General features: G+C 37.6%; 1 protein-coding gene across 2 annotated transcripts; it reads left to right on the forward strand.

The window, feature by feature from the left end:
- Positions 1-802: 802 nt before the first annotated feature.
- Positions 803-10,216, forward strand: LOC100016579 (pulmonary surfactant-associated protein A-like). Of its 2 annotated transcripts, none has more exons than XM_007478503.2 (5): positions 803-931; positions 1,460-1,671; positions 2,336-2,443; positions 4,986-5,063; positions 8,338-10,216. In XM_007478503.2, exons 2-5 carry the CDS (start codon positions 1,473-1,475, stop codon positions 8,712-8,714), a joined length of 762 nt encoding a protein of 253 aa, XP_007478565.1. In that variant the 5' UTR covers positions 803-931; positions 1,460-1,472; the 3' UTR covers positions 8,715-10,216. The 2 variants fall into 2 exon arrangements, with proteins under 2 accessions (XP_007478565.1, XP_007478564.1); XM_007478502.3 differs by having other exon boundaries at positions 849-1,006.
- Positions 10,217-12,178: the final 1,962 nt, after the last annotated feature.

Here is a 12,178-nt window from a genome sequence, read left to right on the forward strand (position 1 = left end):
GCAAATTTAAAAAAAGATAGTAGTAAGGAGCACTAGCATTCAGAAGTGGTAAACTGAGGAAGTATTGAGCTAGTTTGATATTTTATACAAAACCCACAGGGCACGAGTGCTTCAAAAATGTTATGTATAGAGATAGATATGAAGATGGGATCAGAAGGGAAGACGACCATTAGGTTTTGGTCTCATATACAGAGAGGAAAAAATAAAAGACTGAAAGATCTCTGACTTCATATGGTATTTATTGGACCAAATAATTTAGGTCTAGAAAGGCCCTCCAAGATCATTTCCAACACTCATTTCAGAAATGAGGAAACTGAACTTCAGAGAGATGCATGTAAATATCCAAGATCATGGAGATATAAAGAGAAGGAGATAAGATTTCAATTTCTGATGCTAAATCTATTACTAGGTATATTGTATCAGGCCTGTGCAACTCACCTGGAACCTGTTCACTTTGTTAGATAACTTCTTTTATCTCTTGCTTCCTCCATTAGACTTCTGGAGGGTAAGACTATGTCTTCTCCCTTTCTTGGATTTTCCATAGAGCTCCTATTCTACTACTCTCCTCTCTATTCTAGAGAAGAGAACAGGAGCTCAGAGAATATTGTGGAATCAATGAAAGAGAGAATAGAGAAAAAGAAAAAGAAAATTCTTATTAAATATTTCATTATTTGATTTCTCAATAACAGGTTTCAAGAGAAATAAATAGAAAAAGTATGTTAGGCAAGGGGGCCTGAGAGAATATTTGTTCTAGCCAAAAATTGCCAGATTTCCCACAAGTCTTAGTAAACAGAGAGGTGGGTACTAAGTTCAGCTATGGATTGAGTACAAGGACAGAAGTCTAACCTTAATCAGATTGAAATGGGCAGAGGCGCTTAAGCATGTCCTGCTGAATCTAGTCTCCAACTTCAACCTTTGAAATCACAGAGAGGTAGGGAATACAGCAGGAAACTTTAACCTATGTTCTATAGAAAAAAGTCCCAAGTGCTTGCGATCTTGGAGTGAGGTGGGTAGAAAATTACATCTTTGTTTTTTACTAACACTATCTGAAATTTGATATTTCTTTCAATTATTTAAAAACATCATCATCAGAGAATCAAATTCACCCAATTGCCAAAAATGTCCATGATATCCCCCCCCAAAAAAAGAATAAGAACCCCTGGATTATAGTACAGATTCATTTGTTATCTCTTCTTTCTATTTCCATCTTCTTCAACTGGAATATTGACTTCACTCCTTAACATGAATCAGAATGTGGGAATCCCCAAAAGCTTCTCTTCCCTGAGTAGGTCTCTCTGTGACAGGTATTTCTCATCCACGACCCTTTCTTGAATGACATTTCCTGATCATGCATCCATTGGGATGTTGAGATTAGGTCTATACCATCAAGGGAGAGGATAAATAAAAATTGTTTTCACCCAAGAGCCACCTGTGGATGATTCTCCTCAATATTTCCCAGGTCTGGGGTCCAAATGATGGTTCTCCTGCCCCTGCTCAGTCTCTTGCTCCTAGAGTGGGCACTCATTGGATCTTGCTCAGAGACAGGGGAAAATGAAGAGCAGCCATTTACTTATTCAGCCACTCATTGTCATGGTCCTTGGATCACTGGACTGCCTGGGAGAGATGGACGAGATGGGAAAGCAGGGTCTAAAGGAGAAAAGGGAGACCCAGGTATGTAAAATCATCCAATTTTAGGTAAGAGCAAAAGTGTAAGATCAGAGTGTTAGTCATTGATCTTATGGATCATATCCTCAAATCTCCCCATTTTACAAAGAAAGAAAATAAAAATCCAGAAAAGGGGATTGATTTATGCAAAATATAAAACAAACTTAGAACTAGAATTGGAATCCAAACCTCTAGACTCCTTTGTTAAGTGTCTCTTGTATCACATGGTATTACATCTTTATATTTTCCCTGAAGGACTTTCAATCCAAGGTCTTAGTCATTCCAGGAAACCTACTGACCCCAGGGACTTGATTCTAGTGACATAATCTGCCAATAGCAGATGGTTCAGTGGTCAAAGTGTCAATGATTTTTTTCCCAGAATCTTCCAATAACTCTTTTAAGGAAATCTTATGAAACTTCCCATTGAGTGTTAAATTTAATTGCCTTCAGGGTCTCCACTTTATGTGATTTCTGGATTCCCATGTCCTCATAAGGACCACATATAACAAGATCAAGATGAAAGATCAGATGTTGAAGTGTACAGTTTTTTTTCCCTTTACATTTTTAAAATAAATAAATAAATAAATGTGTTTTTTTTTGTAAGTGAAGGGCTATATAATGTATATACATACATATAATTATTTATGTTAAAATCATTCAAATTAAATAGGTGAAGGACTCAGAGGACTCCAAGGAAATCCAGGGAAGGTGGGGCCTCCAGGAAACCCAGGAATACAAGGACCTCCAGGAATCAAGGGTATGAAAGGAGAACCAGGTGGTAAGAACTTCTATGCTTTCTGCCTTAATGAGGTGTATAGGGTGAGGGAGAGAGAGAGTTATCACCAAGTCAAAAGGAGGGTGAAGAGGAAATAGGAAGTAACTCTCAAACTGTATCTATCTTCAGGCTACTCTAAAATGATTTCCTTATAATCTGGGTGGAAGAAAGTCAAACTGCTACAAAATAAATATGTAATGCCCAGAGCCAGGGCAGGGGTGATCCCTAAAAAAAAGTACCCTGGAGTGGGGGTAGGGAATCCCTCAGTGACAAGTCCCTTTTTTAAAAATAAAAAACCCTTACCTTCCATCTTAGAATCAATACTGTGTATTGTTTCCAAGGCAGAAGAGTAGAAAAGGCTAAGCAGTGTGTAATCAAAGTTAAATGTCACACAGTGAGGAGGTGTCTGAAGTTGGATAGGAAGCCAGGACAACACATCTCTAGGGCTAGTTCTCAAACCACTGAACCACCTACCTGCCCCACCAAATAAATGTCTTTTAACCTTGGTTCAGCCCAGGTAGCCAGCAGTTCCCAAGCCAAAGTGCATTCTGGGACAATTGTTCCATCTCCCTGAGGCTAGTAACCACCAGTTGCTGTTCAAAGTGCCCTCAGACAAAATCAGGTTCATCTCACCCATCCTCCTCCATACTCTGACATTTGGGTTTGAAACCTTTATGGGTCTTTATGGGTACCAGGTTCAAAACTAAAGGAAATAAGTTTATAGTAAGCATAATCTTAAATATAGGAACAAATTGCTAGAACACTCTTTAACTAGTTTACCCTCACTTAGCATGCACTGAAGGAACAGGGTAACCAAAATTTCTGTTCCACATTGGCTTCCCCTTTTGTTGGCCTCTTTCTGTGCCTTTGATAACTCTAACTCTCTCTGTCTCTCTGTCTCTGTGTCTGCCTGTCTGTCTGTCTGTCTGTCTGTCTGTCTGTCTGTCTTTCCCTCTCTCTCTCTCTCTCTCTCTCTCTCTCTCTCTCTCTCTCTCTCTCTCTCTCTCTCTCTCTCAGACAGAGAAAAACAGAAAGGAGAGCTAGGAAGTATTTTGAGGCCAGATTTGAACCTAGGAACTCCAGTCTCTTGCCCTGGCTCTCAAACCACTGACAATTCTAGAAGACTATTTTGACCTTGTTGATACTGTGTCTACAGTAGACTAAGTGGAACCAATAATATACACAAACAGATTTCTTTCTCAAAGCAAGGTTGTCTGTTTATTGAACACAGAGGAATCAAGGTATTGATTACTTCAGGAAAACTTTAGCCCAAAGACAAATATGCAGTTTGACTACAGAGCTACATTGCATGCCAACCATTCAGAAAAGGCATGCATAAAAGATGATTCATTCTTTTTCAATAATAACAGCTAACAGATTTAGAATTTGAACTCAAATTTTTTTATTTCAAATGGAGCTATTTTCCTACTCCACAACATTGCCCACCCTAGATTTAGAGTTGGAAGGGACCTTATAGCGATCATCCAATTCAACTTATTCAATTTAAAGATAAAAATCTGAGGCCCATAAAGGGTTAATTACTTGCCCAAGATTGCACTTTACATAAGTTGATCCATTTACTCTTTGCAAAAACCTGTGAGATCCATGTTATTATCTCCATTTTATAGATAGAATAAGAGAGACTAAATGATTTGCCCAACATCATACAGCTAGAAGTGTATGAGGTAGGTTTTGAAATCAACCCTTCCCAACCCAGAATCCCATATTCTATCCACTGTAATGCCTACCTCAAATTTCCAATATTTAATGTTTTTTTTTTCCCAACTCCTCACTTTCTCTCTCTCTCCACATATGTAACCAATTGCCAAATCTTGCCTTTACTATTTCCAAAATATCCTTCTCTCCTCCACCTTCTTCTCATTACTCACGTGACTACCATCCTACTTTAGGCTCTCTTCCTCTATCATCTGAACTATCAAAGTAATCTCCTAATTGATCTCAAATCTGTCCTTTCTTCAATCCACTTCACACAACTACCAGTATGATTTTCTTAAAACACTATAGCATTCTCTTATTCAATGAACACTGGTGCTTCCTATTGCCCAATGACCAACTATAAACTCCTCTGTCTGGCATTTACAGGTCTTCCTTCATAATCTGATCTCAACCTGCTTTTCAAGATTTATGCATTTTAATCCCCTTCACGCATGCTATAATCTGGTCTCCCTGACGTTCCTCACACACAGCACTTTATCTCTATGCCTTTCCTCTCCCCATGCAGGAAAGGTGCCACCTTTCTACTTTTACCTTTTACAAACACTATTTTTCTTTAAAAATCAGCTCAAGCAAAATATTTTACATGAAGATCTCCCTAACATCACCTGTTCCTAGCAATTCCTCCCAAAATTCCATTTTATTCATTTTGTACATATTAGACACATTTGTTGGCATATAAGAGCTAATTAATAAATGTTTCTTGATGGGTTGACTAAGCATTCATGAATGTTTTGTGTCTGACATATTGGCTTGAGTTGATTCTTTGCTTTATCACAGTGGCTCCAAAAAAAGCTTTTCTTCTTCCCAGAAATGTGTTCTTCTCCAACTAAGGAAATACATAATGTGACCTCAGATTTAGAAACTCGACTCCTGAAGGTGATAAAAGGTAAGTCTGTGGATTGTCTCAATTGAACAGGATTTTAGAATAGGTCATTTTGGGGCCTAGAGGGTTTCTGTTCCCAGAATGAGGATGGGATAAGGGCTCAATTGCCAACCCCCTGGTTCTTAGATTTGAGTCTTGATGAGAGAATAAGAAGAAAGATAAACAAGGAAAATGGAAGGGGAAAGTGAGAAAAAGGAAGTAACTTTTGCCTCTTGTAATATTTCATTTTGATGAATGAAATAGCTTTTTTTTTAAAGAAAGTCTTTTGAGGAAAGGAGAAGATATCTAATTACTTCTTTTGAAAAAGACTTAAATAGATCATTAAACCAAATGTCAGATATTCCTTTTAACCTCCTAGATAATGGAAAGAACAAAGATCTTCCCTTTCCCTAATATTTATTTCTTTTTGTTTTTTATTTTAGAAACTCTTACATTCCATCTTAAAATTGATTCTAAATATTGGTTCCAAAGCAGAAGAATAAGGACTAGTCATATTAGGTGATTGGTCCAAGGGTCACATGGTTAGGAAGTGTTTGAGGTCAACCCAGGATCTCTCAACTCCAGACTGAACCATATAGTTATTTATATGATTTAATATTTCTTTAACATTTCAAAAATGGCAATGGAATATGAGGTTGGGCCAACCAGGATACTCCAGGGGATTATTGTGACTTACCCACTAAGCAAGACTTCTCAGTTCATCAAACCAGGTATAATACTAATACTAGTAAAAATTTAAACAATGCCAAATTTTCTATTTTTTATTTATATTTTATATTATTTTTATAGTTTTGAAGGCAATTTGAAAGCATTACTCCCTTTGTCCATCCAAAAATATCATGTGATATTTTTCACAGATAATTAAGTCTCAAAGAAATTCGATGATTTACAAATGGTCCAACAAATAATAAGTGTCAGAGGTGATACTTGAACTTAGGACTCACCTAGATTCAAGGACCAATGATCTTTCTATCACATAACACACATTGACAGTAATAAAGTATGATTAAAAAAAGACTAATCACAATAATTATAATAATTTATTTGAATTCTATCTCCTTTGTATGACCATCATTCATGCCTCTTCCATATTTAGCTAAACCCCAGCACTCTCACTGGACCTCTGCTCTTTTCTCTTTATTCTCCTTTTTGATGACCTTTTGTTCTCATGGGTCCTCATCATATGAGGCAAATGACTCCAAAATCAAAATATCATTTTGATTGTGAGCATCAATCCCAAAACAACCCCTGCTGAATTCCTCACATTCAACATGCTCAACACAAAATTCATTATCTTCCTTGCTAAAGCACCAGCCACCTCTTCATAACCCAACTTCCAAACCTTGGAGTCAATCCTAACTCTATTCTCCCTAACTCTCATACCTATTTGGGTACCATGTCTTGTTGACTTTTCCTCCACAACATTTTCCCTTTCTCTCCACTCACATAGTCTTGCTCAGGCTCTCATGAGCACTCTTCTTGAACTATTGCAATAGCCTGTTGCTTGATCACTCTGCCTTCAGTCTTTCTCATCTCCAATCTATTGCCCCCCTGATGACAAGGTTGTATTCCTAGAGCAAAGTTCTGACACTCCCTGACTCACAAAGAACCCATAAATAAGACCACTATTTGACACTTAAGGTCCTTCATAACTAAACTCTAACCTCTCTTTCTAAGCTGATTGTACATTGTTCTCCACTCACAACTCCCTCATCCAGGGCACTCTCCATGCCAGCTACGTTGGTTTATGTCATGTCCCTCAAATAGACCACAGAACTCCTATATCCTTGGCTTTTCATAGATTCTAATGCACCCGACCCTCATCTCCAAATGCTCTCCTTCCTTTTTTCTGATATTTGAACACTGGCTCCCTTCAAAGCTCAGCTCCACTATCTCTTCCAAAAGGCTCTTCCAAATTCCCCAAAAGTGCATTGTATTTGTCATGTACAAATTTATATCTGTGTTTTCTGCCTTACCTTGACCAAATAGAATGTAGCTCACCAAAAATCATATATATCTTTATATTCTCCAGGTCTAAAACATGAGGGGGTCAATAAGCTTTTGTTAAGTTAAACAAAATTTTATTAAGATTCTGGCATCATACTTGGTGCTCAGAATAGAAACACAGATATGAAATGCCTCTGCCCTCAAGGAGTTTACATTCTAATGGAAAGATGTGGCCCATACAGAGATAAGTATACACAGTGTCTCCAAAGAAAGTTCAATAGGGAAAGATTATTAACAACTGGGAAAACTAAGAACTTATTGAGAAGGTGGCATCTGAGTACGTTTGAAGGGAGGCCAAGGTGCTATAAAGGCAAAGTCTATAAGAATGAGAGGTTACCTTCTATGTAAAGGAACATCCTCTGTGGGGAACAGTGAGTGGACCAGTATAGACTGGAAAGTACATGGAGGAAATTAATAAGAATAAGACTAGAATGGCAACAATAAGCATAATAAAGTCAGCCATAATGACAAGGTCAAGAACAATAACTGCCACAAAATACATTAAAGTCACTAAACTCTTCATATCCTTCTTTTGAACCTCATAACAGTCCTCTAGCATTCTTAGCTATTTCAGGTTGTAAACCACTGCAAATATTATCTCAATTTATCCTCGCCACAATTCCAGGAAGAAGAAACTATTATTATCACCATTTTACAGAAAAGGAAACTGAGGCAGGCAGCAGTTCAATAATTTGCTCAGGATGACTAAGCTAGTAAGAGTCGGTAGCTGGATTCAAACTAAGCTGTTCCTGACTTTAGGTGGATCAAGCTATCCTAGCTGCCCCTTACTGACTTCCATTTTTCATAGAAGGAAACTGAAAATGAGAGTAGTGAAGAGCCCTATTCATAGGATTACCAATTTGAAGAGTCCTTAGAGGTCATTGAATCCAATCCTCTTATTTTCCAGGTGAGGAAAAGGAAGCCCAGGGAAGTGAGGTAATATCCAAGGTCACATAGCTCAGAATGGTCATAGAGGTAGGACTGTCAGAAGTAGAATTTGAAGACAGATTTTGCTGGTGGAGACTTTTCAATGGCAGACTGAGAATCTCATTTATCTATTTCAAGTGTGATATATGGAGACAGAGACATAGAAAGAATTAGTGAGGAAATGAAATGATAGAGACAGGAGAGAGAAAAACAGGAATAAAGGAAGGGTCTTCCTGAAAGAGAAATATTGATATGCTCAGATACACAGAAAGACAAGCTCAGAAAAGTTAGAAAAGTTAGACAGAAGGAAAACTGCACTAAATATGTTGTCTCTGATCTCCAGCCCTCACTTTATATGGAAGCATGGCTGAACTGGGAGGAAAGTTTTATGTCACCACTGGCCAGTCTTCTGATTTCTTCACGATTAATAAAACTTGCCATGAGATGGGAGGCATCGTTGCCACTCCAAGGAATAAAGAGGAGAATGCAGCCATCATGAAGCTGGTGGTGAGACACAACACATATGCCTTCCTTGGCCTAAGAGAGGGAATACAACCAGGGAAATTCTATTATGTGGATGGATCCCCTGTAAACTACACCAACTGGTATTATGGGACGCCAGATGGGCAAGGACAAGAAAATTGCGTGGAAATGTACACAGATGGTACATGGAATGATAAATACTGTTATAAGCACCGCCTGGGTATCTGTGAGTTCTGAGTCCTCACCAGGGCTGGCCTGTCTGGGCAAAGGGTGAATGACCCACTGGTGAGCTCAGTGAATCATTTTGTTCAAGACTTGGTGGCCCAAAGGGGTTAAAATCCTCTGCCTCTCAGATAGGAGTCTTTGAAGAAGATGTTTTATTAATGAATTCTATTTGTAGCCCATTAAATAAGACACAAATTAATTGTTTGCCCTGCCAGGAATGCCTATCTTTTTCTACATTTTTTCTCTCTCTAATCAAATCCCACTCAGTCTTCAAGTCCTTGTTGATGTGCTACCTTTCATTTCTCCTATGTGGCCATACCTGACTGTCATTCTATAGTGAACTCCACTTTGAAGCCTGTATTAGTTTGTTGTTGTTGTTGTTTTTAATCCTTACCTTCCATTTTAGAATTAATACCGTGTATTGGTTCCAAGGCAGAAGAGCGATAAGGGCTAGGCAGTGGAGGTTAAGTGATTTCCCCAGGGTCACACAGCTGGGAAGTGTCTGAGGCCAAATTTGAACCTAGGACCTCCCATCTCTAGGCCTGGCTCTTAATCTACTGACCCACCTAGCTGCCCCCAAGCCTATATTAGTTTAAAACACCCAAATGAACACCACTTATTGTCTGCTTAAGTTACTTAATTTTTCAAGTGGGCATATCCATCTTCCCAACTTGAGTTTAAATTCCTGAAGAGCTAGGAATGTATTTTGCCTTCCTTATTCTCCATAATACCTAAGAGAGGGCTTAGCAAACAGACGATAGTCATATGAAAAAAATGTTCCAAATCATTGTTGACTAGAAAAAAAAAACAAATCAATAAACTCTGAGATATCATCCAACACCTATTAGATTGACTAAAATGATAAGAGAGCAAAATGACAAATGTTGGAAGGTATGTGGGAAAAAGGGGATACTAATACACTGTTGGTGAAACTATGAACTAAACCAACCATTTTGGAGAACAATCTGGAATAATACCCAAAGACATAAAACTGTATCTTTACTTTTATTGCCAACAATACACTAATAGTTTTATTTCCTATTGTGATCAGGGAAAAAGGAAAAGAACCTATCTGTTCTAAAAATATTTAGAGCACCTATGTAATGGCAAAGACATGGAAATGATTGGGGTACCCACAAACTGGGGAATAGCTAAACAAGTTGTAGCATCTGATTTTGATGGATGTGATGGAATGCTATTATTACACCCTAAGAAATGACAAACAGAATTATTTTTTAAAACATGGAAAAACCTACATGAAATTATGAAGAGGTATGACCAAAAGAACACTATACACAGCAACAGAAATATTATTTGAATACTGACTTGTGTACATCCACTTTCAGAGAAAGAACAGATAAATAGAAATAAGCAAGACATAGTTTTATATACGCATCTATGGTTTTGTCAAATGATGCCTTTTCTAGTGCAGAGAGAGGGGAGGGACAGAGGGAATTACCTGGGAACTTTAATGTAAGAGATGAATAAATAAATATTTATTTTTAAAAGACAAATTGAATATAGCTTTATTCAGACCAAAATTTGAGAGATTCTATGTGGTTTAAAATAAAATTTTGAAGAAATAAAACCTGAGTTTGTCTAAATCACCCATCCAAACTTGGGCACCAGCTACTCATGTAATAGTTCTTTATAAGATTTTTTTAAAGACATAAATCTTAACAAGCCACTTTTCTTCTGTAAGGGTATTGTCACTCCTTTACTCCTTTATATACATTATAAGAAAAATAAGTATCTAAAACTTGATGCTGAACATCAATCAGCTTTGAAACTTTAAAATTTACCATGAGTATAAAACACCCCCAAATTACTCAGACTTCTTTTTTCTTCTCCCTTCCCATAGAAATCAAACAATTTCTCTGCCTCTTTAAACTGGGCAGCATAGCAATAGCTCACAAAAATGGTGAATCCTTTCATTGTGGTTGAAGTCAGTACATGGTTTGGGTGACCTCTACTGAGGCTATTTGCAGATTAAATTTAATGGCATATCAGGTGAGTATTCCTAACTCAATCCATCATTGACCAAGCCTTCCATATTCTGTAAGACCAAGAGATCATTGAAAGGGGAACACATAAAAGGATTGCGGTTCTGAGTCCTGCACAGCTACACACACTACCCATGAATGACTTAAATTTCATGGGAAAATTGTATACACAACTGAATTAGAACCTGATTTAGAACCAATATGCATATTGCTTAAAAGAACCAAGCAGAGAACTCTCACCACTGGTTTAAGAGCTTATGCTTACAGAGACCCATAGAACTGGAAGGTATCTAAAAGGCAGTAAATCCAACCAAACTCTGAACCATATTTCCATTTTACAATTGAACTGAGAGCTTCTGAGAACTCAGAGATGTTCTGAAGATGATAAAGGATGTTCAGTGTTCCTGAAAGACAAGAAAGACTTTGACTCAAGAGACTGGGTAGCACAGATTTCCATGTGACATTTGAATTACTTCTGTTACTCTTGTAATTCTGGCAGTGGTAATTAAAAGAACTAATTTGCAAATGGCAATCAGCCTTTAACCCTAAGCAGGATAACAATAATAACAACAAAAATAATAACAATAAAGTAGCTAACATTTACATAATGCTTACTATGTGCCAGGAACTGTGCTAAACATGTTAGAATCATTATTTAATTTTATCCTCACAATACCAGGAAATAGAAGCTATTGTTGTCCCTATTTTATAGATGAGGAAACTAAAACAAAAAGTGCTTAAGTGACTTGCAAAGGACATATAGCTAGTAAGTGTGTAAGGCAGAATTTGAACTCAGGTCTTCCTGAATCTATGTTTGGCACTCTATACCCAAAATGAATATAGAATGATCAATCATTTGCAAGATATAGACTAGGTTAAAACCTTTTGCACAAAATGTGACCCCTATTAAGAGCTAAAATTTGAAGCTAGGGCCCCTTGTCCAAAATATATCCTTCACTAAGAGCTAAGATTTTATCAATAGCTATTCATTCCTTTGGGGTTAAGCATTACCCTCTCCAGGCTTCTAGTCACCTAGGTAGGTTGACAAGTAAAGATTCTTCTTTGTGAAAGAATTTTTCAGTCCCCCTTTCTCTCTGACAGGAGAAAAGAAATACCTGAAACCGGTGGCTGACTGGAAGTGAGGGAACCATGGAAACAAGCTGTCTAGGCATCATTTCACTTTCATATAAAGTGAGGAGGCTAAACTTGATGGTCTCTAATGCAGATCCCACTTCTAAGGTCTAAGATGCAGAACTATTAATGTAGAAAGTAGTAGTGAGGGGAATTGTGGGAAGATAGTGGTTCATTGGATGCTCAGCCTCAAACACTCTCAAAATGCCAGTAAAGTTCTTGAAATACTTTACCCTTCAAAGTGTGAAATGAGAAGTGAGGATTAAAAGGGGATGGGGGGAGAGAACCAGAAGGAACAAGAGTAAAGAAAACCAAAGAGAGATAGCATTAAGTTTTGCCATT

The sequence above is a fragment of the Monodelphis domestica genome, chromosome 1 (genome assembly GCF_027887165.1).
Source record: "Monodelphis domestica isolate mMonDom1 chromosome 1, mMonDom1.pri, whole genome shotgun sequence".
NCBI classification, from domain to species: Eukaryota; Metazoa; Chordata; class Mammalia; order Didelphimorphia; family Didelphidae; genus Monodelphis; species Monodelphis domestica.